Here is a 26,702-nt window from a genome sequence, read left to right on the forward strand (position 1 = left end):
GAGCAACCTACATACAGTCTTGTTCTTCTGCCAAGGAAATCCCATCCGATCATCCGAACCTCCGCAACCGAACTGAGACATACATGAGTAGTTCAACCATGACTCCTCCACAGCCGAATCTCATGACTGGATGATTGTAACTTATACCCGATATCATACTGCTTATGTGCTTATGCACCTGAAAAATGAGAGTATAGAGTGGTTGGAGTAACCATAAGCGTCTGTCTCTCTCACAAATGTAACTCAAATGTCTCACGCACGAACCCCGCGGGGTAAGCCGCACAGTACTATCATCATACCTTCTTATTACTATGCATGTATTCGGGTGTATGTACGGACCAGACAGAACAGAAATATACATACCCAATTATAGCTGGGCAGATTGCTTGATTGCCGGTTTATCTATGTGGGACGCCTTAGATGTGGTGAGATGAGTTCCATTGGTTGGGTTTTAGTCGAGGTCAGTTGATTCATTGAGGAATGTTTGCTTCGGCTTGATTTGATTCGGTTCGATCGAGATCGAAGGTGGGTATTATTTTGGGATGGCACTATGCGCTGCTAATGTACTTGGCGATGGAGATGAAGAGGAGATGTGAGACATTATGACCTATGCCTATGCCATTGATCGAAATTGGGTGGGATGATGTAGTTTCTATATTCTCTTTTCGTAAGGATATGTTCAAAGACTAGAAAGGATAAATGGGGTATATAAAGCACCCTGACTCCCTTCCTCCAAGTTCTATCCAACCAGCCATCCTACAATCTACACATCCACACCAATCTACTACAATCAACAACCAAAATGCATCTCTCCACCAAGAGCCTCCTCTCTCTCCTCCCTCTTCTCCCCCTAGCATCTGCTGTCGGCTCCGCCATCGTGCAAAACAACTGCACCTCCCCCATTTACCTCTGGTCGGTTGGCGGCTCCGTCAATAGCATGCAAACCATCGACCCCGGATCCAGCTACAGCGAGACCTTCTACTACGATACAACCTCCGGCGGCGTTGCCCTGAAGATCACCACCACGGAGAATGGTCTGTACAACGGCTCTCCGCAGACGGATTACGCCTATACGCTGGACACATCCTCGGGTAATGTCTTCTATGATATTTCGGATGTCTTTGGGGATCCGTTCTCCGGCAGTGTCGTCAGCCTTGTCTCGAGTGATTCCAGCTGCGAGAGTATTTGTTGGGCTGGGGGAGTGCCGCCCGCTGGCAGTGTTGTGAGAAGTTGTCAGGATGAGGCGGATGAGGTGTTGACGGTTTGTGCGGATAGTTGCTAGGTTATTGGGTCGGGAAGGATTGATTTGTGGGAATTGAAGGGACAACTGGGTTGATTGGGGATTTAATGTTGTTGTTATTGTTGGGTTCTCTTATGGATTAATTGAGGGATGTCTGGTGAAGTGTGTCTGTGTTTAGATGTTGGTGACTGGACTGGGAAGATATGTGATGTGTTTATGAGGATATAGGAAGTATAAGCCTAATGCTACATTGCTTGTTGTATTGGACAGTGATCCCCTCTACGTTTGGGTATATATGTTCCAAATCTGGAGCAGTGACTATACGGTCTAGTCGTCAGTGAAGCATTGGTCTATTCCTGTGGCATTGCTTGCATGAGAGCCAATCATTGGATCGATGACCATGTGGTAGGGACTGGTGGCTGATTCACTACATGTATCATCGCGTATTTGTTAGTGTGTTCGCAGTTGTCGCGTGCATATGGTTGTAGTAGTATACAGGTGCTCGCCGTAATCGGCTAGCTGTACTCCACAGTGAGCGGAGACAATGCAATCTGGGTGAAGAAAACTAGATGAGCCACCACAATTAAGGCTACTTAGAAGAGCTTTTCCCAATACATCAGCATACAATATTACTAGGACCAGGTAAAATAAAAATTTAGACTCATTGATCCCGGACTGGACCGATCATTGGTGAAGCTGCACTGAACTTGTTAATGTCAAACTGCGGAGTTGCCGAGGTATATATAGTAGCAGAAATCGTACTACAGTAGTGCCCGGGTGAAGGGCAAGCAGTTGGCGTTGAAATTCAACAACTTGAAAGACCGAGGTTGAATCTTGACCATAAATAGATAACGAGCTATACAAATTAAAGAAACAGCAATTATTCACTAAGTAGCAACAGATAGTATACAAGGTGAACTACTCAAGCATCCCCACTGTTGACCGCCTTATCGCGGGGCCTCACCGCCTATGACTCCAAGCATCCATTGTGCATCGCCTCCCGCCGATGGCCACCGACAAGTCACTCTCCCTCCTTCGTGCCACAGGATATACTTCGACCATTGACCCGGTAATTGCCTCGCATTCCCCTTCACCTCTTCTTACGTGGCGTTTTGCTGACCCCATTCACTCTGCTCAGTTTTAAAACTGCTAATTTCAAATACGGGATCTCCCTACCCCTTTCACTTTTCACGCCGGCAACTTTCCAACACCGCCTGCGCCCCGAGCGGTGCTTCCCGGCAACCGATCCCTCCTTTCTCTCTGGATGCCTCCAAGGTCCCCTGCAACACGCCGCTTGTGGAACTCTCAAGTGCCTTTATATCTTCGCTCCCCAGCTTTTCGCGCGTTCTCCAAGTTAGGCGCCTCTGCGGCGATTGCCCCTCATTTTATTTACCCCTCGCCACGCTTCCCCACGCCGAACGAGCGCTGCTCCTCATTTCCTGCCCTGCGCTCGTCTCACGCTCTTGTCTCGCTTTCTCTCCCCTCTCGTGCTCGCTTTTTCTCTAATACCGCAACCATGGGATCTATCGAGCGCATCGCTGAGCAGTTGGAGAAGCCGGAGCTCGATGATCGCTCCTATCGTGTCATTCGCCTGCCGAACAAACTAGAGGCTCTTCTCGTACATGATCCAGACACGGACAAGGCTAGTGCGGCCGTCAATGTCAATGTCGGCAACTTTTCAGACGCAGACGACATGCCGGGCATGGCGCATGCGGTAGAACACCTGCTTTTTATGGGAACCCAGAAGGTAGGTGGTCGTCCCCTCTGAAACATTAGACCCCTTGCCCGCTTGGGTTTATGCGGCAAGATGTTAACCCTGTGTAGTATCCCAAGGAGAATGCCTACAATCAGTACCTAGCATCCCACTCCGGTTCCTCCAACGCCTATACTGCAGCCACCGAGACGAACTACTTCTTTGAGATCGGTGCCACACCTGCCTCTACCGAGGACACACCCAACGGCGCCAATGGAACCTCGAACGGCACAGACACACCCGCAAAGCCGAACTATCCCACGTCTCCACTGTACGGCGCTCTGGATCGCTTTGCGCAATTCTTCGTAGAGCCCCTTTTCCTCGAGTCGACCTTGGACCGCGAGCTGCGGGCAGTTGATTCGGAAAATAAGAAGAACCTGCAGAGCGACCTGTGGCGGTTGATGCAATTGAACAAGACTTTGTCCAACCCTGCCCACCCGTACCACCACTTTTCGACCGGGAACCTGCAGACTCTGAAAGAGGAGCCGCAAAAGCGGGGACTGGAGGTCCGACAGGAGTTTATCAAATTCTACCAGGCGCACTATTCGTCCAACATAATGAAACTGGTGGTACTGGGACGGGACCCTCTGGATGAAATGGAGCAGTGGGTGGGCGACTTGTTCAAACATGTGAAGAACCAAGATCTTCCCCAGAACCGCTGGGACCACGCTCAACCATGCCTGCCGGAGCATTTGGGCAAACAGATCTTCGCCAAGCCAGTCATGGACATGCGCTCGCTCGATATCTACTTCCCGTTCATGGATGAAGAATCGATGTTTGAATCCCAACCGAGCCGGTATCTTAGCCACCTGATCGGCCATGAAGGTCCAGGCAGCATCCTAGCCTACATCAAAGCGAAGGGTTGGGCAAACGGCTTGTCCGCAGGCGTGATGCCTGTCTGCCCGGGCTCCGCCTTCTTCACCATCTCCGTTCGGCTGACACCCGAGGGTCTGAAACAGTACCGCGAGGTCACCAAGGTGGTGTTTGAATACATTGGCATGATCAAGGAGCGGGAGCCCCAGCAGTGGATCTTCGATGAAATGAAGAACCTGGCTGAAGTCGAGTTCCGATTCAAGCAAAAGTCCCCGGCCAGTCGCTTCACGAGTCGCCTTAGCAGCGTGATGCAGAAGCCTTACCCCAGGGAATGGCTTCTCAGCGGCAGCCTCTTGCGGAAGTTCGAACCCGAGCTGGTCAAGAAGGCACTGTCATACCTGCGACCCGACAACTTCAGAATGGTCATTGTCGCCCAGGATTACCCTGGCGATTGGAACTGCCGTGAGAAATGGTACGGAACTGAGTATAAGGTCGAAGATATTCCGCAAGACTTCATGGACAGCATCCGCAAGGCTGTGGAAACCTCCCCCGAGAGCAGACTGTCTGAGCTCCACATGCCACACAAGAACGAGTTTGTTCCTACCAGGCTCTCGGTGGAGAAGAAGGAGGTGTCTGAGCCGGCCAAGACCCCCAAGCTGATCCGTCACGATGACCACGTCCGATTGTGGTACAAGAAGGACGATCGCTTTTGGGTCCCCAAGGCGACTGTTCATATCACTTTGAGGAATCCCTTGGTGTGGGCTACACCGGCAAACCTGGTCAAGGCCAAGTTCTACAGCGAGCTGGTCCGCGACGCTCTGAATGAGTACTCCTACGACGCTGAGCTTGCTGGTCTCGACTATTCGTTGTCTGCCAGCCTCTTCGGCCTTGATATCTCAGTTGGCGGATACAATGATAAGATGTCAGTTCTCCTTGAAAAGGTGCTTACGAGTATGCGGGACCTGGTCGTCAAACCGGATCGTTTCAACATCATCAAAGAGCGTATGACTCGGAATTACAAGAATGCGGAGTACCAGCAACCATTCTACCAGGTTGGCGACTACACTCGCTACTTGACTGCCGAAAGGACGTGGCTCAACGAGCAGTATGCCGCTGAGTTGGAACATATCGAGGCAGAGGACGTTTCATGCTTCTTCCCTCAAATTCTCCGTCAGAACCACATTGAAGTGCTGGCTCACGGTAACTTGTACAAGGAGGATGCGCTGCGCATGACCGACTTGGTGGAGTCGACTCTTCAGAGCCGTACTCTGCCTGAATCCCAGTGGTACGTTAGACGCAACATGATCCTTCCCCCGGGCGCCAATTATATCTACGAGCGCACCCTGAAGGATCCCGCCAACGTTAACCACTGCATTGAATACTATCTGTTCATCGGTAAGATTGACGACGATGCTCTGCGGGCCAAGCTGCTGCTCTTCGCTCAGATGACGGATGAACCTGCCTTTGACCAACTGCGAAGCAAGGAGCAGCTTGGTTATGTTGTTTGGAGTGGTGCCCGCTATTCTGCGACGACCATGGGCTACCGTGTGATCATCCAGAGTGAGCGCAATGCTCCTTATCTCGAGTCTCGCATCGATTCTTTCCTGACCGGTTTCGGAAAGTCTCTGCAGAATATGTCAGAGCAAGATTTTGAAAACCACAAGCGCAGTGTTGTCAACAAGCGACTGGAGAAGCTTAAGAACTTGAGTTCTGAGACCAATCGCTTCTGGTCGCACATCGGCTCAGAATACTTCGACTTTGTGCAGAACGAAAGCGATGCTGCGAACGTCCGGAAGTTGACCCAGGCCGATCTCATCCAGTTTTTCCAGCAGTTCGTCGATCCTACGTCCGCAACTCGGGCTAAGCTGGCGATTCACCTCAAAGCCCAGGCCGGTGCCCATGCGCATGCCACCAAGCCCGAGGAGCAGAAAGCTCAGCTGGTTTCACTCTTCGGCAAGCAGCTGGAGGCGGCTGGCTTCGCCGCGGACACGGAACGTTTGAGCGCCGCTTTTGAGAATGTCGACGTGTCGAGCGGCGACGAGGCTCAGATCCTGACCACTCTCAAGGCGTTCCTCGAATCTGGCCTGAGTCTTTCCGAGGAGCAGACGAAGCCCGTCATCGGGCAGGTCGAAAGCAACCTGGGCCTGCAGTTGAAGCAAGTGGGCATCGAGCCTAAGAAGAGTGATGGAACTGCCGTCCAGGCGAATGGCACGAATGGCGACATTCAGAAGTCTACCTACATCAACAATGTTCCCGAGTTCAAGGCTCGTCTGGCCGTTAGTGCTGGTCCCAGTCCGGTGACCGACCTTAGCGAATTCGAGGATTTTGACGCCAAGCTCTAAACTTCATGATTGTGTTGGATACTGGGGCGGAAGTGCGTCTCATCGATAGACATGATGTTGTATTGTTGGGTTTGCATAGTTGGCGTGGACTTGTTGCATGGGAGGGATGGGGCTGTGCTTGGGGTTAGGTTGTGATTTGAGTTAGATTTACCCTGATAAATGAGAATAGAATCAGCAAAGAATAAAATTCATATGATGATTCCAAGATATATTCTTCCAATGGTTGCTAGCTACATTGTACGGAGTAGAGTGATTATGGCGCGTGTCGGGGCGGTCGAATGTTTTCGCGGGAGGACCGCTCCGACGCCGAGCCCAGCTCCGCCATCATCGGCGATCCACCACCGAGAGCTCCAGCCGCTCTTGACTTCCCGACTATCCAGCATTCGAGTCCCCCAGCCTGTTTACTCGCTGCGCATTGGTTACCATCGCGTTCAACATGTCGACCACCACCGCGACGGCGATCCAAAGCTCGCGCCCGTACGTCCTGACATCGACCTACCTCACTACCGCTTCTCCACGCAATCACCACTGACCATGTCATGAATAATAGCCCCATCATCCCCAAAGACTTCTCCGCGCAACAACCCAAAACAATCCGCCTGTATCCCCTCTCCAACTACACATTCGGCACCAAGGAAACGCAACCGGAGGAGGACCCGTCCGTTTTGGCGCGTCTAAAACGTCTCGAGGAGCACTACGACCTACATGGCATGAGACGCACCTGCGAGGGCGTCCTCGTCTGCCACGAACACAACCATCCTCATGTGCTGATGCTGCAGATTGCCAACGCGTTTTTCAAGCTGTACGTTTGTATACCCTCTGCAATCTGGAGCTTCTACTTACCCTGGTGGATACAGCCCCGGTGACTACCTCCACTTCGAAGACGACGAAGTCGAAGGCTTCAAGAAACGCCTCAATGAACGTCTCGCCCCCGTCGGCTCCCAGTTCTCGGGCGAAGGCGTTAACGAAGACTGGGAGATTGGTGACACGTTGGCGCAATGGTGGAGGCCGAACTTTGAGACGTTCATGTACCCTTTCCTCCCGGGACATGTGACTCGGCCGAAGGAGTGCAAGAAGTTGTATTTCATCCAATTGCCGAAGAAGAGTAAGCCTTCCTTCATATATCATGCACAGTCAGGCCATCAGGGAGGAATGGTATGATTAATTTGTGTTGTGCAGAGGTCCTCTCGGTCCCGAAGAACATGAAACTCCTCGCCGTCCCACTCTTCGAACTATACGACAACACGGCCCGGTATGGCCCTCAGCTCTCGGCTATCCCGCACTTGCTGTCGAGATACAATTTTGAGTTTGTCGATGAGAACGACAACGTGGTTGCCGCGACGCCGGGCACGCCCTTGCCGGATCATCAGATCCCCCGGACGAAGGTGCTGGCTGGTGATAGCGGTGATGGACAGGATGAGGGGATGACGGATTACCCTTCTGGAGAGGGCGAAAACGGGGCTAGTGCGTAGTTTGGGGTTGGTCGTGTGCGTCCTGTGCTGTCCTGTCTTGAACCGAACCAGACTGGCAGGGACTATTATTCCGAGTATTCCCCGGCGAAGGATGGCAGTGATGAGACATTCGGCTGGATTGGATCGGACCCCTGCTGATCAGCTCGGGGAATTCTCCTATTCCGTGGGATTGATTCTTTTCTTTTTCTTTTCTATTCTATGCTATGCAAAAGACGTGATGTGTGTCTGGTTGGCGTTCCAGGAGCGAAGATTGCTTTTCTTACTATATTATTCCTTCTTCTATGTTCTTGAATTAGCTATGCAGGTAGCGGTCAATATATCCTTTAAGCAGATACCTTTACTCTTGCTATGGATATCATAATCCTAGAAGGTACATCCACCATAGACTACCTAGTCCCCGGCCACATCATGAAATATCACTGGTACATTATTCTCCGAGAACCACAGAACCACTCCATAGCACAGGCACATAATGGCACCTGCCCACACCCACACTCACGGCTCCTAGTACTAACCCCTCGTAGTCCCCAGTACTCCACAGGTACCTAATACACTTGTCCCACACCCTCACCAAGACCAACTAACCACCAAAGCTACTCGCAGATAGCAAGATAGTCACCTGCCACACCGCAACTCACTAACAAACGCAGATCACAAGCCTAAATATTCGAACCAAACCTGAAGAATCCTTTCCAACCAACACACACACGGTATGGGTTGGAAGGAAGGGAAAGAAAGTGGGGTTAAGCAAACTAACTAACAAACTCTGCAAGGTAGCAAACGCTACACTAACCAACCAAACTAGTTAAACTAATATTAATAATAATAATAAGAAGAAGAAGATGATGATGAAGGAGTCATCGTTCTCCCGTCCCCGGCTTATAGTACGGGATGCTAAGGCTGCACCCCGCAGCACGGGAAGCCCGGACGTTGGTGGTTTGCGGGTGGGTGACTGGATTAGACTAGGGGACTCGTAAGGCAGCGGACTAGTTAAATTAATTGACTAGTAGTCTGTGCTGGGCTGGGCTTATCTAGTACTGTGAAGTGCCGGGATGTGCCGGGTGAGTGAAGAGTTCATTAATGAATGATTGATTGATTTGCGGGGGTGGTAGGTGTAGCGTTAGGTAATGGAACCACTTCTTATAATTGTATTACTCTACTAACTGTAAATGTGTGTGTTTTATGGGGACAGGAGAAGTTAAGGTAGTATTGGGGGCGGGAAAAGGGGATGGTTGTCTAATTCAGTTTGTTTCAATAGTTTGTTGAGGTATTTTCTTGTCAAAGTTACTTGTTCAGATTATGGGCACGTGTACGTGCTTAGTTTTCATAGATTGTGTGTATGTGTGTGTGTGCGCGTGCGTGCTGACCCATCTATAGCATGTATCGCGGTCTGAATGTGTATAAGCGCTGCAAGTGATCGGCAAAGTGACAAGAAGTCTTTCTACGACCCACTAGTTATTTGCATGTCACGAACCACAACACCGCCAGTCACAGCGACAGCATGTGAAGAAGTCTCAGATTTCGTAACACTCTCCCGTCTACTGCTCTCCTACTTGATAGACTGACTTACCTCGGCCTGTGCACATGCCATGTCCCTATCCCAATCTACTGGTCCATGTGCAGACCACGCCTCCACGTTTCTCCGCCAGTAGATCCTTCAACACCGCTCATCCTCAGACAACATCTACTTTATTTGACTTTTCGGAGAAGACCATGCTTGTCTACGGCCAGCTATAGCATGCTATAGCAGTCCGTTAATCTCCACCGGGCTCCCGCTCCGAACGGAGATGGGGCCAAACTGCCACTCCAGTTGCGCAACGGACAGGCACCGAACCGGAACAAAGGATGCGGAAGAGGAGACATGGTGCCTGATTGCATGTGCTGGCTTCATCTGCTATCGTGAGGGTGCTGTGCTGGAGAAATTTGTTGTCTGACTTACCCCGCTTCTTGCTTTTTTTCCCCCTGATGCCCCTGATGGGGAATTGGGGTGGGTAATATGATACAGGTATAAAAGGGGGCTCGGAGGTGCAGTTGGATAGAAGCATTGTGTGTGCATTGCAGCAGTCCGTTGGTCTCACGTCTCTGGTTGCCTCGATTGTATATATACTGCAGGATGTTCTCTGGACGGTTTGGAGTGCTTTTGACGGCGCTCGCTGCGCTGAGTGCTGCGGCACCGACACCACTTGATGTGCGGAGTAGGTGTGCCTGATTTGAAGTGGCTGGATAGCACTGATGAAGGTTTTGAATAGGTGTCTCGACTTCCACGTTGGATGAGCTGCAATTGTTCTCGCAATGGTCTGCCGCAGCTTATTGCTCGAACAATATCGACTCGGACGACTCTAACGTGACATGCACGGCCGACGCCTGTCCATCAGTCGAGGAGGCGAGCACCAAGATGCTGCTGGAGTTTGACCTGTATGTTGCTCCAGTGAAATGGATAGAACACAGCTGATTGAATAGGACAAATAACTTTGGAGGCACAGCCGGTTTCCTGGCCGCGGACAACACCAACAAGCGGCTCGTGGTCGCCTTCCGAGGCAGTAGCACCATCAAGAACTGGATTGCTGATCTCGACTTCATCCTGCAAGATAACGATGACCTCTGTACTGGCTGCAAGGTTCACACTGGATTCTGGAAGGCATGGGAAGCCGCTGCAGACAATCTGACGAGCAAGATCAAGTCCGCGATGAGCACGTATTCGGGCTATACCCTCTACTTCACCGGGCACAGCTTGGGCGGCGCATTGGCTACACTGGGAGCAACGGTCTTGCGAAATGACGGTTATAGCGTTGAACTGGTGAGTGCTTCAGAGGGTGATCATTAAACAGCCGGTTCTGACAGTCAATAGTACACCTATGGATGTCCTCGAGTCGGAAACTATGCGCTGGCCGAGCACATCACCAGCCAGGGATCTGGAGCGAACTTCCGCGTTACACACTTGAACGACATCGTCCCCCGGTTGCCACCCATGGACTTTGGATTCAGCCAGCCAAGTCCAGAATACTGGATCACCAGTGGCACCGGAGCCAGTGTCACGGCGTCGGATATTGAACTCATCGAGGGAATCAATTCGACGGCGGGGAATGCAGGCGAAGCAACGGTGGACGTTTTGGCTCACTTGTGGTACTTTTTCGCAATTTCAGAGTGTCTGCTATAGCTGGACAGTCCGATGAAATAAGTGCGGAGAGAAAGTGTAAATAGTAATTAGTATATAATCAGGCAGAGAAGCAGTGGTGGTCAGAGAAGAAAGAGTGAGATCCCATTACGTAGCAGATAAACCACGTGTGGAGGCGCTGTTCCTCCACTTGCAGTTGCGGCCATCAATCATCTTCTTCTCCTTACTTTCGTCCACCATAACTCTCATCCTGCCAGCTGTCGCATCCCCGGGTTTCAACAACAGTCGCCTCCGGGCCCTCCGTGGTTCTCCTTTATTATTCCATCCGCCGGCCGACGTTTCACCCTCATCCTGCGCCGCCGCAATTCTCTCCGGATCGGTCAAGTCACTCGAACCGCCGCCCGCATCGACCTCACCGACCCGACCGTCTGCGATCGCCCATCCGTGCAGCCATGTTCCCTGCCCCGTCACTCTGATTTGACGCTCAATTGACTTCCGTGGCATACATACATCCAGCAGCATATGATCACAGCTCCCCCGCCTCGTGCCAGTCTCGCCGCCGCCGCCGTTGCCAGCCATGCTATTCTTCCGCGGCGGAGTTAACAGTCCGCGCCGGCGCAACCAAGAAAAAGCAATCTTCTGTACCATTCTTATCATCTACGCTCTATACTTCCTCTTCTTCGCTGGGAGCTCCGATCCCAAACGGTCCGAGACGTCTGCTGAGGATGCGGTGAAGGGAGGTCCGCATCGGGACTCGCGGTCGGGGAAGGCTTCCCCGTCCGCCTCGGCTTCGCGACAGCGTCAGGCCCTGGACAAGGATATGGTGGTGGCTAGTATGAAGGGAGATGATGTCTCATGGCTGTACACATATTTTCCCGAGTGGCATAAAAGCATCTACGTGGCGGACGACAAGAAAGCGCCGTTGACGGTGGCTTTGAATAAGGGGAGGGAGTCCATGGTGTATCTGACGTGAGTCTCCGTGTCTTGGCCTTGGCCTATCTGGGCACACTTCTCACTGCTACAGATATATAATTGATAATTACGACAACCTTCCCGACTCAGTCCTCTTCATCCATTCCCAAAGATACCAATGGCACAACGACGACCCTTACTACGATGGTGTGCCCGTTCTCCGCAATTTCCAGGTCCCGTATCTCCAGAAACAAGGGTATGTGAATCTGCGCTGCGCCTGGGTCCTGGGCTGCCCGGCGGAGATTCATCCCCTCAGCGATACGCATCGCAACGATGTCCACGCAGGGGAATACTTCAAGACTGGGTTCATGGAACTGTTCCCGGGGGCGGAGGTCCCTGAAGAAGTGGGGGTCTCATGTTGCGCGCAATTCGCCGTCACACGCTGGAAGATCCGCGAGCGGCCTAAGAGTGACTATGTGCGATATAGGAAATGGTTGACTGAGACGACGTTACCTGACGATCTCAGCGGACGGATAATGGAATACTCATGGCACAGTATGTCCCTAAATCCCACTTCAGCGCCAAGGGCAATTGACTAACAGTAACAGTGATTTTCGGCAAGGGCCCTGTGTACTGCCCGACAGCAGAAGAATGCTACTGCAAGGTATTTGGACTATGCAATTTGGATTGTCCGACTGAGGGAGATTGCGCTGGTCGCTATGTTCTCCCGCCATACTCCTCCCTTCCAAAGGGATGGCCGTATGTCGGCTGGAAGGGTCAGAAGCAGGACCCTAGCAAGGGACTCCCGGAGGCTTGATCGGATACCTACTATCTCATAGTTGAGAAGATTTGTTCGAGTATAAGATGTTGTGACTCGGGGTATACACTGCTCACTGAGATCAAGAAAAGGGACTCACTACAAGCATGATGAATGCTGTAGTAGAATCAGAGCGGCAGCACATCTGGCAAAACAGGTGAGCGCCAGCGGCAGCAGCCGTTCTATTCCCACTGGGAATTTCCTTTGAAACAGCCAGATCTCAACTCCTCTACCGCTGCCACACACAGTTCGGCACACCAAAAAAGGCATATGGCATATAACATAACATACTACTGGCATCTTCATGAGCGAATGCTGTCATTGACAACTCCTGATGTATTATAACAACACTATTTCCATTCCATGTGAAGTAATAACTACCACCAAAATATACTACTCCATCTCTCAGATCTTGCATTACATCCTATTATACTCAAAAAAAATATTGATCCCTCGCTCAACCCCTTATGCCTCAGGCATGTGATATTGCAAGGTTGCCTTATGCTCAGGCACGTATTACTATAACGGTCTAGATCGTCCATGGAATCAATTACCCGCCGATATCGAAGCCCATCAGATGCAGACGCATCCCCTAACAAGGCATAAGACCCATATAAACAGAGACGACGTCGTGAATTTCGAAGCTACAATGAACTTGATCGATAACTCGATATCTGCTTATCGTCAGAATACCCTTTTCCGGGACGTTAATCTGGTTCAATGGCTGAAACAAAATGACGGAATAACTAGCTAACCATAGTGAGTTACATGTAGACTATGATTCCATAGATATATGCCAAGGCTTGAGGAATAATGGAGCAGGACTGTGGGAATTTATTGCTTACTATTCACTACTAGTTAGTATATAGCACGGTTTCAGTATGGTTGTGTGTATAGTTAGATGGGAAGTTGGTGGTTGCTCTGTGTTGTGCCGTTCGATCTAGTAGATTGCATTAGAACAGATGTTGATAGGGACAGGATTATGATTGTGACCTCGTATAGCACAAAGGATATATGCAGGGTAGTGGATGATTCTACCCCGGCTGATACTAGGCGTTGGATGCGAGCTGCCTGAATGAGTGGGCTCAGGAGCAATTTGTATCCCACCGTCATCTATAAGTAAGGAAATGAAACAGCAACGCAGTCAGTTGTCCTAGGCTTTTGATGAGTTTTGAGCGAGTCTATGTCTACAAAAACCGGAACGGAAAAGAAACCACCCCTGACAAAGGAAAAAACTTTTATTATCTCGGCTCATGAGTAACAGTATACTCAACATCCTTCTTAATAATCATCTTCGTGCTCTCCGAACTAGCCACGCTATCCCCGTCCGTTCGACTACTGCCATCGTTTGCAGTAGTGCTGAGCATGCCACCGTATCGTTCGGGCACAAATGTAGGTTGGGAATGTCGGGGGTTGTTCATGCCGTGGCCCGCCTCTTCCTGATTATCCATTGACTGCAAAACGTAGCTCTGGGACTGCTTCGATACATCCCGAGCGTATTTGCCCGACTTGGATCTAGCGCTGCTGGTGCCAAGGGTGACTTCCCCTGCGTTGCCGTAGGTGACGCTGATGGCGCGCATGAAGGGGGCGAGGCAGAAGGAGGTGCACACGATGAGGGCGTAATTCATGCCCATTTGGGTCCAGACGTAGCCGTCGATTATGTCTAGTGTCGGGTTCATGGAGTAGGCATATTTTTGCAGATGGTAAAGATGTAGAGATGTGAATACGAGGAGACTAATGTAAGCACCGGGTTAGGTCTGTTGTGTTTGTGTAGGGCGGGACTGCTTACGGTAAACGAACAGCGAAAGAGGAAAGAACGACGAGTTTTCGAGTTGTTGGCATCTGCAGGCTTTTGACGAGAAGGACCGAGAAGAGGAAGAGCATGAGCTCAATGATGCTGTCCATTACACCGATGTATTCCCATTTTTGGAACTGGTGAGGTGCGGTCAGTGTAACTGCAAGGACGCGGAGCGATGGGCTTTATACCAATCCAGTACAGTGGTCAATGGGTCTTGCCCATGGTCTGTTCAATTCGCAGTTCACAAGGATGATCAGAACTGAAGACAGAACCCAACAGATGCTTAATCCCAGCACCCCGTAAAGGACGAAATGATGGATGCGTTGGGGAGTCAACCGTGAGAGCATCCCAAGCACACAGCACTTGGAGAGAAAGACCGTGATCAAGAACAAAGTATCTGTAGCAGCTGTTGTCTGCATGGATATAACCCCGGTTAAATTGTGCTCTCGTCCTGAATCCAAACAACGTACCCGCTGAACCTTCACGACCTGATCTGAAGAAAGAAGCCGGATAGACGTTCCGAATCCTTTGGCAGAGTTTGACATGACGAGTGAAGTTTGAATAATAGCGAAAGCCTATTGAAGACGCAGTGATTAGGATCGCATTTGTATTTGTATCACTGGAGATATAGGGTTAAAGCTTACCGTAGCAACGAATAATAGATAGTCATCTCGTCCAAACCCCGGACTCAGTATTGTTCTGACATACACGCGGATAATCAAGCAAATCAATGTCATTATCAGGGCCAAAGTCCCAACAACAATCACAATGCCGGCATGATGACTCTCGTCAATGACCACAAGGGGCTTCCCAGATGCCGTCATGACCCGAGCCACCCAGAGACGTCAGCAAGCGACCGTGAGTGGCCTATCGTCCCATGCACTCCCGAAATTCAAGAGATCGAATTAAGATCCCCTAATGTAGGGTCTCTCGAATATAAGGACCAGTACATAAATGAACATGCATGCAGGTTTTAGGTGCATTCCGAAGCGAACGCAATAAGACCATATCTTCGGGCTCAAGACCATGGTGGCAAGGTCAGTTAGGTTATCAAGGATCTGGCCCCAGTCTTCGAGGTTTGGTGAAATTGAGATCTATTATTGGCGGCAGTAATAGCACAAAGGGCTCAGCTAGAGCGTATGGAAGGATTTTTGGTCCAGATTCGGAAAGTGGCCAAAATGTGTTGAGAGGAACGAAGGGCGCTTTGTTCATTACGGCTGATGTTCGGAACCTAAAGCCCCTGTAGTGTTGCGAGTAACTAAATTCGACCCTATACAAATATAAGTTAATAACGGAACAGGAAGCACTTGCAGGGATGTATACTACCTTAGGATTTAGTATAATTGCAACACGCAATCACATCGCATCCGTCACAAACCATGGCAGACTAAGTACCCTTAGCTCGACTAGACTGCCACTACCCTGTGCTAGTGTTTAGACCGAGTGTTCCGTCGAGGCGAGCCGGACATGGTTCTTGGTGACCAGTGCAAATGGAAAACAGTAGCCTCGCGGAGATAACAGCTCACGAATCGCTATAAGATTGCAGCCTGGCTTTTAAAACATAGTATCGACTGGTGTGATACTAGACAGGAGCGGGCATCCTTCTGGATCCACCAAGGAGCGCTCCGGGGAATGTGTCCGCAGCGGCGCTTCCGTTGATCGCCGGGGAAGTTGCCCGGATCAGTTAGGGCTCGTGAAAAGAGCGCTGGTAAGCTCCCGGTGTTCCGGTGGGCCGCGGCGGGATCGTCTGGCGAACAAGATCCGGCCGGGCCATCGCCGCGATATATGAAATATATAGTTGGCTCCAGTAGTAATAAAATCCTGCCATTTGAGTTTCGTAGCATTATCAGTGGCTGAATTAAACCATATTGTAGAGAAAAAGATTTCGATATTAACCCCACTGTGGGTAGAGGCCCAAGGATTAAGATCCTGGCCGTCCGCTATACATGAATCGCCAGTTAACATAGGTTCGAAATCCGTTGCGCCGGCGAAAATGGTGCAGGCACTTCGGACACTGTTGCAGCCGATAGGCTGCGGTGGAGACCGCCAATGTAGACCTGTTATTGCGCTAGGATCATCGAAATGGCAAGAGGTGGCGTGTCCATGCAGCAGAAAAAATGACTCAATTGATGAACAGCCAAATCAAATTTCGCGCTTGACCAGGGCCACGGGCGGCACATAAGTTTTCCGCCCATACAACACATAGTAGATGATGGAAAAAATCAACATGCCACCATACATGAGCGAGCTCCAGTTCATGTTTTCGGGGTCCACAGTCGAGTAAAGGGGGAACATGACGAAAACGAACTCCGGGATGAGGAAAGCCAGGGCCCCGAGGTTTACCCAAAGTCCCCATCGGCCGAGTGACCACCTGTGTGGGGGCAACGGTTCCCCGCGAATTCTTTTCCATGAGACACAGGAAACAGTGACGATGTAGGAATTCAACAATGCTCCGACAGTTAGGGTGATCAAGGCGTCTAGGGCGACAGTCGAGCCGATGTTGATGAGCGATAGCAGCATCGTGAGCACGAGGGACACTAGAACAGCATTGAGGGGGATGTTCCAATTTGGGTTGACCTGCGTGCGCATCAGTATTTAGCATAGTAGAGCTGAAATCAAATAAAAGGTGGGAACCCTTACATGACCGAAAAAGGTAGCCAGTGGGACGCCCCCATCACGGGCGAATGACCAAAGTTGACGAGACGCAGTGGCGACCTCAGTGATGACACTGGCAATAAGCGACATGGTGACAATTGCAGTCATTGCGTTTGTAGCTGCGTAACTTTTGGTGGCATTGAAAAAGACCTGAATGAAAGGGTAACCAGTAGCGGAGTCGAGGACCTCATCTACATTACCCAAGGTGAAACACAAAGTGACCATAACAACAAAGGCCAGGACCCCGTTTAGGGAGCACGCTGCCATGATAGCCTTGGGAAGGGTTGTAGAAGCGTCTCGAACTTCCTCGGCTGTGTGCCGCATTAGCATTTCTAAATGATCGAGCCAGAGCTTTTACTCACACATGTGGACAGTACAGTCGTAGCCAATCATGGCAGTGATAGCAGTAATCAGACCGACCATCGTTGCGGTACCATTGCTATTCCAATCACCACCGTTCGTAAACTGGGTGAAAACCGTTTTCGCATCCTTGATGGGTGCCAGCACCCAAAGGGGTATAATCACAATGAAAAATCCGGCAACGTGGAGGATCAAGATGAAGGCTTCAACGAGAGGGAGCTTCTTGGCTAGGAAAGTGTTGAAAAGAACGGAGAAAAGGGTGATGGCAATTGTAATGAGAGTACCGTGCCACCGCTCAGAAACATAATCAGGGTAATTCAGGATAACCAGTCCTTGAATGATGGTACCTGCTAGGAAAGCAATTGACACAATCGCGCATTCCCAGCCTGTGGCACAGAGCCATCCTAGATGCGACCGGGCTTATTAGGCTCAGCCAATTTTCAGCGGGAAGCAACACCTACCAGTGATATAACTCAAGAACTTCTGGTACTTCCTAGGTGCAAACTCTGATACCCAATGGTATTGGCCACCAGCAGTGGGTGCCCTATGAATCGATCAGCTGGTGTATAATTTTAGGATGAAGTGCGTGCACTTACATGGAAGCCATTTCCGCCAGACTGGCGAACAGCAGCAACACTCCAACCGAAACAACGATGAAACCCCAGATAAATCCAGCCGTGCCACCATCAACCAGAGGCGAACTCATCATACTGCCCCAACCTTAATATCGAGGGCAAACCAGGGAGAACGTATGACTTACGTTAGCACGACTTCCCATGAAGCAATGAGGGTACATCCGAAGGCAACAATTGAGATGAACCTAAAATTTCTCTGAGGAGACCATTAGAAAGAGACTTTTTACCGAGCTGGCAGATAACGAACCCTGAGAACTTGTTCCTTTCCCAAAGCCTGCATATCCCTTTGGTCGGCCATAGTGCCGATATACTTCTGGGCGACATGACCTTTGGCAAGCCCTTGATCAGCGAATACAGTGGAAATATTATTTCCACCCTTGGTGGTTGTGAGTTCAACATTATCCGGCATTTCTTCGGTGTCCTCTGTCTCTCCTCTAGGTTTTGATTCTTGCAAAGAACAAACACGAATTTCAAGGCGAGGGACAAGTAGCTATATTTCAATCCAGTCCCTCAGGGCCCTGCGTCGTGCATCTGGATTAGCCAACCCACCATTTACTGACGAGTTCCCGGAAGGGAAACTCTGCCCTTCATCTCAGTCATCGACAGGGGGTAGCGGCGGCCTAGAAGCCACCAATGTGGATGAGAAGCCTCAGTAGCCAAATACAGCTGGCTCTAATTCAACTTGCGCTGGCTGCGATAAGAGGAGCTTCATCGAATCCTGGGTGTTCCACTATCAGGCTCGACCCACCTGGCGCTTTCAAGCTAAAGCGTTGGCGTGGGCTAAGTGGACTAGTGTTAATCTAACGCCCTCGGGGGAGAACCGCGCCATACCATCCCGCGTCGGTTGTAATAGTACTTCGTCCGGGTATAGACTTTTCTCCGACTGTTTCAGCCTTATTAAGCTTTCGGGTAAGAAGCCATGTCTCGGCGAAGTTGGGGATGTCGTTTTGAAAAGCTACGAGGACTGATCGGAGCCCGATCATTGCCTTACTACGACAGTATATCTTGTTAGCCGTTGCTTTCACTGGCGTCTGCCGCTCGGTAGATTAACGAGGGATCTCGAATATAGTGTACCATAGATAGTGTACCATAGACACTTAAGCCTTCCTTTCTTTCAGCAACAGTAAAACTTGGTGTTTGCGGATAGAGGATACTTAAGCAATGACAGCTCCTAAACGGCACAGTCTAGGCATTACTGTTCAGTTCGAAGGTCCCTAGAACCTGTAGTGGCAGCTATCGGGCCACTCAGTGGTATGTCTATTAGTCGAGGAAGCAAATCCAATGGACAAATAGAATCAAATAACCGTACATTCTCCCACGTGACCGTCAACAAGCGTCTCACCTGCCATGAATTACTAATCCCAACGACGTCATCGCTGTATTCCCCGCATCATCAACACTTCTATACAGCTTCCAGAAGATCCATCTGTCTTGAAAGTTGCCCTATTCGAACAGTTCGTGCTCCTGGAGGAAACAAAAATGGCGGAAACATATCCCATTGGTACACGCAAAGAATGCGAACGTCTAGTCAAGGACTGGGGCTTCAAGCATGTCTTTACTTGGGCGGACGGAAGGTGAGTAACAGGAAACCATGGTTGTCGTGCTATGTACCTCTTAGTATCCTGTTTCATATTATAATTTTCCGCTTAGCAATTATTGTAATTAAGTCCTTGTTGATGCTGATACTGTCCTAGCAATGCCCACTATCCACCACACTCCCATGGCGGTGTCACCACCCATCTAATACGGCAGGGGACTCTGGCAATCACCTACCCAGATGACAATGCTAAGTTGCATAATGGGGAGGTGAAAAAGGAGACGTTTGGGGTTGGTGCGAGACTGGATGTTCCAGCTGGCAAGTTACACGAGGTGTGGATTGGCGAGGATGGGTGCGAATATGTTATTGGTGAATAGGTAGGAGCGGATGTGGGTTACGGCTTGTCCCTTACGGATTATGATCACTTGAGCGATGTGTTGTATTATGAGTTTGCTCTATTGTCTAATCTATAGACATTAACTGGTATCTTGTACGGCGTCCAGCAAATTTTCCATATGTCCAATCCTTTTCATCTATGTTTTAGTTGTGAAATATAACAATCATTATTCGTGCTCATCTAGTGAGTAAATCGGAAATCAAGTCTGCAAGGCAATCAATTAGACATGTTACCAGTCAATCTTGCAGAAGGAAAACTCACCGCTTGTTTCCAAGGTCCTTATTGGCTGCCAGATATTCCTCCCTCTCTTCGCTGGACATGGCATTCCAACGGGCAGCGTTGTACCTAACAGCCTCATTAGCATTGTAGTCATGGTATCGGAGAATTCGGTGAGCCATACTTGTTGCGCCAGATGTAATAAAACTTGGCTCCAATGAACAAAGCCATGCTGAACACGGACAAGGCGATCAGAACCTTATTACCCACCCGGTAGTAAGGCTTGTCTTTTTCTTGGTAGATCTGCAAGGGGTGGTCAGAGATGAGTAATAATGCAAAGTTCGTGTTTCACTCACCTGACTGGCAATGATACTAGATGCTTGGACCATCATGTTGTATACTGCACTTGCAACAGTGCGTGTTCGGACCGATCCCGCGTTCCTAGACGTCATGGCCACAATGATTGCGTGGACGTAAGGCGCTCCAATCAACAGAGCATTGATAATCCACCGCGCCCATCCACTGGCTCCATCAGGCAGAACTTCGAGCGCGATGAGCAAGACCAAGCACCAAAATTCGCTGACAACACCGAGGAGTAGACGCTGGTTGAAGCGTTCTGAGATCCATGTCCAGAATAGTAGGTTGATGATGAAGATGACATATGCGGGGATGGTCAGGAGGTTCGTTTCGAAGGTGCCGAACCCAAGCGACTTCAACTCCAGGGTAATGTAGTTGGTAGCAGGTGTGTTGGGAATCATCCATGTCAGGCCAAGCAGATAGATGGGCCACATGTCGTAGTCGCACAGAGCATGCCAAAGCATCTTCGGCGTTACCGCCTGACGGTTGTGCATGCTTCCCTTGCTGGGATCGTCACGGAGCACCCGGTTGACTAGGATCTTCTCCTCGCGCTCGTTGAACCATCCGTCTTTGCCGCGGAAGCCGCCTTTGGTCTGTGTGGGAGATGCAGGCATCCAGAATGCGGCGATGATTCCGATGATTCCTGTGATGAGGCCCTCAAAAGCGAACAGATAGCGCCATCCTCCAGTATAACCGTTAGAACCGTGAATGTGGAGAAAACCGAAAGCCAGAAAAGCGCCAACGATAGATGTGGCTTCGTATGAAACCCAGAAGTAACTCAACCGTTGCGGCAATTCTTTAGATTTGTAGAAGAAGGACAGGAAAAGGATAGTGTCGGCAATGCTAGTCGTTGTTAGGATTGTTCCCCAAGTAGGAAGGTGTAGGAAGACTTACAATCCTCCCTCCAGGAGGCCGAGAAGCGCTCTGCAGGCGAAATATCCGGCTCTGTTCTTGAGAAAGGCCTGGAATGCTGCGACGAAACTCCAGGCGACCATTTGAATGGGAATCCAGCGGTCTGGGCCGACCTTCTTAGACAGTAACTGCGAAGGAAGCTCAGAAAAGAGGAAAGTGAGGTAGAAAATTGTCTGGCCGGTATTGTAATCGTTCGTGGTCATTCCGAGGTCCCCAAGCATGCTGTCCGAGTTTGCTTGAACAATATTGCCTCTGTCAAGCTGAAGTGCGAAAAACGTAACACATGCGAAGGTACAAACTCGGATGTCAATCTATTGCGCTTAGCTATTTTTCAACAGAAAGGCTTGGATGAATAGTAATTACCTTCCTAATCAGTTGTTTTTCTTCTTCTTCCGTCCATTCAAAGTATGGATCCCAGCGATGCGCGCTCTCATATTCGGGAATAGGCTTGTAAAACCTGGGGTCTTCCGTCGTATCAAATGCGCAGTCAGTCACCTTTGCGACTCTGTGTTCCGAGTCCGTCAGTGAGGATGATGATGCCGATGATGTCGAGACGTCAGGGTTCTTCTTGGTGTCCTCGTTCGCGGAGACCGTGTCCGCGGGGACTTCCTTGACGCCGTCTGTGGTCATCTCGCCTGTATAGCAAGGTGATGGGAGGCAGAATAACAGAGACGGACCGGCTTCGGGTGGTTGAGCTCAAGAATCAACAAGCGACTCAGGGGACATCGGGCCTTTTTGACGTGTCCAGCACCGGTAGACGACTGTCGAGACTCATCACGCAATTTTCTGTTAAAGTGTCAGCACGATGGACTAGTTGTTAGCACGAGAGCTGTGGGTAGCTATACGTAGCCAATTGTCGTATGAGTGGGTAAAGTTCAGGCAACCTAGAACGTTGAGCGCATCGATGTGCGACAAGAAATGGTTGGCGGCATGGGGGCCAACGTCAACTACGGCCGAGAAACTGCTTAAGGGCTGATATGCCTGATTCAATGGCCGCATAATCTGATATGGCTTTACTTTCCGAGGTGCTTGTTAGTGCTAGAGACTTGACCGATCTTGAGCAAAAGTCCCGGCAGGGGATGTAATCACGCAAGGGGAGCATAACTGACGTTATGAGGAACAAGTAAGGTTAACGGACAAGTGCCGGGACTGAGATTAGCGGCTGCTCCAGATCTCCGCAGCTGATGCAAAGGGTCCAATAATAGCTGGCAGTTTGTATCAGGTTCGCCAGACATGCGATGTCACCATCGCATTGGCTTATGATGATATGCTTGGGGCTTGACATCGCAACATTGTCTTTTCTGCTGATTGGCAAAGATACGCGGCTTATAGTGGGGGAATCTGATACGAATAGTGTTTTCATCAAGTTTTTGAAGATCAGGATGAGCATTTTGGAGGTGGTAGATGCGGCGGACATTTGACGATTCATCGCGACGAGATAACAGTACCAGTACCACCTCACAATCTACTACACAGCAGAGTCAGTAAAGAATATTACACAGATAATTTCGACCCAGTTCAAAACACATTAAGACTTTGTGGGATAAAGCCTTAGGCGGGGTATGAGGGTGGATTGTAAGTCGCCTTGCCGGCAAGCTTAATTGGGGCGAGTTGCGCGAAGCAACAGCACTATCACGCCATGCTTGGCCCGCTTGGTTAGCAGCAACCATTTTCTCTCCCCTCTTTCCCATGCACTTCATTGACTGCATTAAATGCAGCAACGACCTCGACGCGAAGAGTGCCAGAGCCCATGTTGGACTTAAGTGGAATTTAATGATTTATATCCGCAGATTATCCAAAAATAGTCAAGGGCATCTTTCCAGCCATTCACAAACTGTGCTGGGCTGCAGCCATGGCTCGGTTCGAAGTGAAACGATAATTGATAACCATAGCACTGACGTCTTAACTTTCTTGTATTATCATTGCACCATTGACATATCGGATCGGCGAGTCATGCTGGCTTACACTACTTTCCCGTGGCTCGCGTAACTACTTGTCCGAGTTCCAAGCATATCCGACTGCAGGCACCTCCTTGATACCTGACACCCGGAAAATGGCGTCAATCCATACCCCGCAGGAATTGCGTGACAAAAGACGGATATTCGGCATGGTGAGCAGAGTATATATGGGTGCAGGGTTCTGTGCAGGATGCATTCTGGAAATCACCACAAGAACAGCACAGCTGTCATAGTTGCACCTGCAGACATCTAACAATATGGCCCCATCTCTGGTTGAGGACACTCCTCTGTCGCTCCGGGCGGCACCTAAGTCCACGCTTAAGACCGATGCTGGTTTTAACAAGGAGAACGTGATTGGCTATGGGGAGGCCTACAAGCATGAGAACGAGCTCAAGGGCACTGAGAAGCAGCCGCCAGCTTCGTTTCCCAACTATCTTCCTGTCTGGGACAATGAAACAGAAAGGTAGCTTACACTACTCATATATTTATCTGGCTTCACTACTGACAGCTTAGATACCCTCCCCTCCAGCCCTTCGAACACTATGACCACGGAAAGGATGCCGATCCGACCTTCCCTGACCTCCTACCCAAGGACAAAGTCGAAGTAGATGACATTACACCTACCATTGGCACCGAGGTCCGCGGTGTCCAGCTGAGCCAGCTGAGCAAGGAAGGAAAAGACCAGCTGGCTTTGTACGTAGCTCAGCGGAAGGTTGTCGGTACGATCCCCCATCTGTAAGACGAGATGACCTTTCCATTAACAAACCCTACCAGCATTCCGCGACCAAGACTTCGCACATCTGCCTATCGAGAAAGCCCTAGAATTCGGCGGCTACTTCGGCAGACACCACATCCACCAGACCTCTGGAGCACCCAAGGGCTTCCCGGAGATCCACCTCGTGCACCGAGGTGCCGATGACAGGAGTGGAGCTGAATTCCTGTCCCAACGCACCAACACCATCACCTGGCACTCGGACGTGACCTTCGAAAAGCAGCCCCCTGGCACGACCTTCCTGTACATTCTGGACGGACCATCAAGCGGTGGTGACACTCTCTTCGCCGACATGGCACAGGCATACAGACGTCTATCGCCTGAGTTCCGTAAGAGACTGCACGGGCTGAAGGCAGTTCACTCTGGCATTGAGCAGGTCAACAACAGTCTGAACAAGGGGGGTATTGCTCGACGGGATCCAATTACTTCTGAGCATCCGATTGTCAGGACTCACCCAGTAAGTACCATACACTATACATCCTTCTTAGCTCGAAGCTAATTACATTATCTAGGTAACCGGAGAGAAAGCCCTCTTCGTGAACCCCCAATGTATGTACCACCATCACATCACCCTTATACTCTACATGAACACTAACAGAAACAGTCACTCGATACATCGTCGGCTACAAGAAAGAAGAGTCTGACTACCTTCTCAAGTTCCTCTACGACCACATTGCTCTCTCCCAGGATCTCCAAACTCGGGTCAGATGGCGTCCTGGAACTGTTGTCGTTTGGGACGTAAGTCTAGTCTCCCTACATACTCGACCAAGGATAGAAACCTAACGAATGCAGAACCGCGTTGTTACCCATTCTGCCCTCTTCGACTGGGAAGATGGTCAGAGACGCCACCATGCGAGAATCACCCCGCAGGCGGAAGCGCCGTATGAGACGCCGTACGAGGGTTAGCTGCATACGCTGACAATCTACGCTAATGAAGTGCACGATGGCAGCGGGACTGGCCTAGATATGATTTAAACTACAGAGCATGAATATACTAGGAGATCATTCTCAACTGGTGTGCAGTTGTTGTCCAGGACATTCCCCAATAGTAATAATCTCCTCGATTAAGCACATAGCAACACCACACTCATCGCCCCTCCCCTTTCAGTGATCTCACCACCCAGCATAACAATCTTATCGCGAAGCGACTCATAATAACCGCCTACTACCCAGAGAAAGCAGCAGATTTGGTAGACGCAGATACAGCATCCCCAGGCGGATGAATCCTAATAGCCGGTGCCATACAAGTCCCCGTCCCCGTCCCCGTTCCCTCACCCGCACCCATCACATCGTCCATATGAAACGCCTCTGACTCGGGATGCGTTTCAGGATCGAGAATCCTTTCGGGATGATTGTCTGCAGTAGACAGGTTATTTTTGTTGTGAGTAGTAGCGGGAGTAGTAGTTGTAGGATTAGTTGAATGAGATGGAGGAGGGACATGTTCGAGGTGTTCCCATGTAACGGTGTTGTTTTCGTCGGAGCTGGTGGAGAATGAGCGGGGAGGGTGGTGTGATTGGGATTGGGATGTTGTTGGTGGCATTGTTGATGACGGTGGTGGATGAATCAGTAACTAGTGGGTTTGATAAAGGGCAAGTTGTAGTACTGGTAGAGAGAGAGTGGTTCGATAGCGGTAGGTTTAGAGTGAGAGGGAGAGGGATTGAGTATCTATGAACTCAGGATTCGGTCAGTATAACATACATCTCCAACAACTAATAGAGTTATCTTACCTGCAACGAAGATATCACTAGGGTAGAGTGAGTTCAATTTACTTCAACTCTTCCTCCCGTAGAAAAAAGCCAATGTACTAATCTCTCCCTCTCTCCCTCCCTCTCTCCCTCCCTCTTTCTCGCCATTCACTACTCCCATCCGAAACAGGAAGGAACAAACACCCCCCCACTACCATACTTCATCCATTCATATAGATAGATAGATATACTATTGTTTCCTCTCAAACCTCCACAACAACCCAACCCTCCACTCCCGAAACACCCTCGCCGAAGCCGGCAACATCGCATTCCTCTCCTCCAACACCCCCACCAATTCCCTATACGCTTGCTCCCCCGGAAGCCTCACCTCCTCAATCGCCAACGACTGGTTTCCTTTCCCCACCTCCGGATGCAAGATCTCCTCGACATTATCAACATGCTGGTAAAAGACCTTCATTGCGAGTTGTGCAGCGGTGCTGTGGGATGCGCTGGTCGTGGAGTAGCGGAGGGAGGGGTTGAAGGGCCATATCTATTCATCTATTTTAGTATATAGATATATATATATATGTTGTAGGAAGGGACGGATAGGGGGAGTTTGGGGGGGGGGAGGGGGGAAGCTTACGAGTAGTCCATCTTTAGCTCCACAGTGGATGACGAATCTGCGGTAGCTTTCACGTTCAATGAGTTCGAGGAGTTGTGCGGTGAGGATTGTTTCCGGGGGGTGGGATTCCCAGGTCTCCTCTGGGGGGTTGTTGTCTTCGGAGGATGAGGTGGTGTTGGCGGACAGACTGGTTTTGAAGAGTCGGTAGCCGTTGGCGATGGGGTCGGGGAGGCCGAGTTGGGTGGTGCAGGTTGTGCAGGTTAGGATTGTTGGTTCTGTTTCTGTTTCTTTGTTTGGGTCTGGTTGTGTTGATGTTGAGTCTTTGGGAGGGACC

General features: G+C 50.2%; 12 protein-coding genes across 12 annotated transcripts; 8 read left to right on the forward strand and 4 right to left on the reverse strand.

The window, feature by feature from the left end:
• Positions 1 to 802: 802 nt before the first annotated feature.
• An16g01850 (uncharacterized protein) lies at positions 803 to 1,282 on the forward strand (the record flags this gene model as incomplete). The annotated part of the gene is made up of 1 exon (XM_001397461.3): positions 803 to 1,282. The coding sequence occupies one exon, from the start codon at positions 803 to 805 to the stop codon at positions 1,280 to 1,282; it is 480 nt and encodes a 159-aa protein (XP_001397498.1).
• A 1,222-nt stretch (positions 1,283 to 2,504) lies between these two features.
• An16g01860 (uncharacterized protein) lies at positions 2,505 to 6,148 on the forward strand (the record flags this gene model as incomplete). The annotated part of the gene is made up of 3 exons (XM_001397462.3): positions 2,505 to 2,987; positions 3,065 to 3,164; positions 3,228 to 6,148. The coding sequence occupies 3 exons, from the start codon at positions 2,505 to 2,507 to the stop codon at positions 6,146 to 6,148; spliced, it is 3,504 nt and encodes a 1,167-aa protein (XP_001397499.3).
• A 436-nt stretch (positions 6,149 to 6,584) lies between these two features.
• Positions 6,585 to 7,620, forward strand: An16g01870 (uncharacterized protein; the record flags this gene model as incomplete). The annotated part of the gene is made up of 4 exons (XM_001397463.1): positions 6,585 to 6,625; positions 6,699 to 6,950; positions 7,006 to 7,253; positions 7,328 to 7,620. 4 exons carry the CDS (start codon positions 6,585 to 6,587, stop codon positions 7,618 to 7,620), a joined length of 834 nt encoding a protein of 277 aa, XP_001397500.1.
• A 2,113-nt stretch (positions 7,621 to 9,733) lies between these two features.
• An16g01880 (uncharacterized protein) lies at positions 9,734 to 10,777 on the forward strand (the record flags this gene model as incomplete). The annotated part of the gene is made up of 4 exons (XM_001397464.3): positions 9,734 to 9,815; positions 9,870 to 10,035; positions 10,081 to 10,417; positions 10,469 to 10,777. 4 exons carry the CDS (start codon positions 9,734 to 9,736, stop codon positions 10,775 to 10,777), a joined length of 894 nt encoding a protein of 297 aa, XP_001397501.1.
• Positions 10,778 to 11,312: 535 nt separating this feature from the next.
• On the forward strand, positions 11,313 to 12,464 carry An16g01890 (uncharacterized protein; the record flags this gene model as incomplete). The annotated part of the gene is made up of 3 exons (XM_001397465.3): positions 11,313 to 11,704; positions 11,760 to 12,202; positions 12,256 to 12,464. The coding sequence occupies 3 exons, from the start codon at positions 11,313 to 11,315 to the stop codon at positions 12,462 to 12,464; spliced, it is 1,044 nt and encodes a 347-aa protein (XP_001397502.1).
• Positions 12,465 to 13,705: 1,241 nt separating this feature from the next.
• An16g01900 (uncharacterized protein) lies at positions 13,706 to 14,369 on the reverse strand (the record flags this gene model as incomplete). Its single annotated transcript, XM_001397466.3, has 2 exons — positions 13,706 to 14,198; positions 14,254 to 14,369. The coding sequence occupies 2 exons, from the start codon at positions 14,367 to 14,369 to the stop codon at positions 13,706 to 13,708; spliced, it is 609 nt and encodes a 202-aa protein (XP_001397503.3).
• A 715-nt stretch (positions 14,370 to 15,084) lies between these two features.
• On the forward strand, positions 15,085 to 15,508 carry An16g01910 (hypothetical protein; the record flags this gene model as incomplete). The annotated part of the gene is made up of 2 exons (XM_059744949.1): positions 15,085 to 15,120; positions 15,233 to 15,508. 2 exons carry the CDS (start codon positions 15,085 to 15,087, stop codon positions 15,506 to 15,508), a joined length of 312 nt encoding a protein of 103 aa, XP_059602718.1.
• An 896-nt stretch (positions 15,509 to 16,404) lies between these two features.
• Positions 16,405 to 18,210, reverse strand: An16g01920 (uncharacterized protein; the record flags this gene model as incomplete). Its single annotated transcript, XM_059744950.1, has 7 exons — positions 16,405 to 16,839; positions 16,903 to 17,228; positions 17,280 to 17,696; positions 17,739 to 17,821; positions 17,874 to 17,987; positions 18,038 to 18,108; positions 18,160 to 18,210. 7 exons carry the CDS (start codon positions 18,208 to 18,210, stop codon positions 16,405 to 16,407), a joined length of 1,497 nt encoding a protein of 498 aa, XP_059602719.1.
• Positions 18,211 to 19,391: 1,181 nt separating this feature from the next.
• On the forward strand, positions 19,392 to 19,922 carry An16g01930 (hypothetical protein; the record flags this gene model as incomplete). Its single annotated transcript, XM_001397469.3, has 3 exons — positions 19,392 to 19,486; positions 19,607 to 19,781; positions 19,827 to 19,922. The coding sequence occupies 3 exons, from the start codon at positions 19,392 to 19,394 to the stop codon at positions 19,920 to 19,922; spliced, it is 366 nt and encodes a 121-aa protein (XP_001397506.3).
• Positions 19,923 to 20,026: 104 nt separating this feature from the next.
• An16g01940 (uncharacterized protein) lies at positions 20,027 to 21,961 on the reverse strand (the record flags this gene model as incomplete). Its single annotated transcript, XM_001397470.1, has 6 exons — positions 20,027 to 20,051; positions 20,108 to 20,191; positions 20,247 to 20,365; positions 20,419 to 21,262; positions 21,314 to 21,642; positions 21,695 to 21,961. The coding sequence occupies 6 exons, from the start codon at positions 21,959 to 21,961 to the stop codon at positions 20,027 to 20,029; spliced, it is 1,668 nt and encodes a 555-aa protein (XP_001397507.1).
• Positions 21,962 to 23,546: 1,585 nt separating this feature from the next.
• On the forward strand, positions 23,547 to 24,967 carry An16g01950 (uncharacterized protein; the record flags this gene model as incomplete). Its single annotated transcript, XM_059744952.1, has 5 exons — positions 23,547 to 23,752; positions 23,803 to 24,008; positions 24,064 to 24,518; positions 24,650 to 24,799; positions 24,854 to 24,967. 5 exons carry the CDS (start codon positions 23,547 to 23,549, stop codon positions 24,965 to 24,967), a joined length of 1,131 nt encoding a protein of 376 aa, XP_059602720.1.
• Positions 24,968 to 25,226: 259 nt separating this feature from the next.
• An16g01960 (hypothetical protein [truncated ORF]) lies at positions 25,227 to 26,641 on the reverse strand (the record flags this gene model as incomplete). The annotated part of the gene is made up of 3 exons (XM_001397473.3): positions 25,227 to 25,631; positions 26,135 to 26,296; positions 26,390 to 26,641. Coding segments are annotated over 3 exons (819 nt in total), but the record flags the coding sequence as incomplete, so codon positions are not given.
• Between the last annotated feature and the right edge of the window lie 61 nt (positions 26,642 to 26,702).

This window comes from Aspergillus niger (assembly GCF_000002855.4).
Source record: "Aspergillus niger supercontig An16".
NCBI classification, from domain to species: Eukaryota; Fungi; Ascomycota; class Eurotiomycetes; order Eurotiales; family Aspergillaceae; genus Aspergillus; species Aspergillus niger.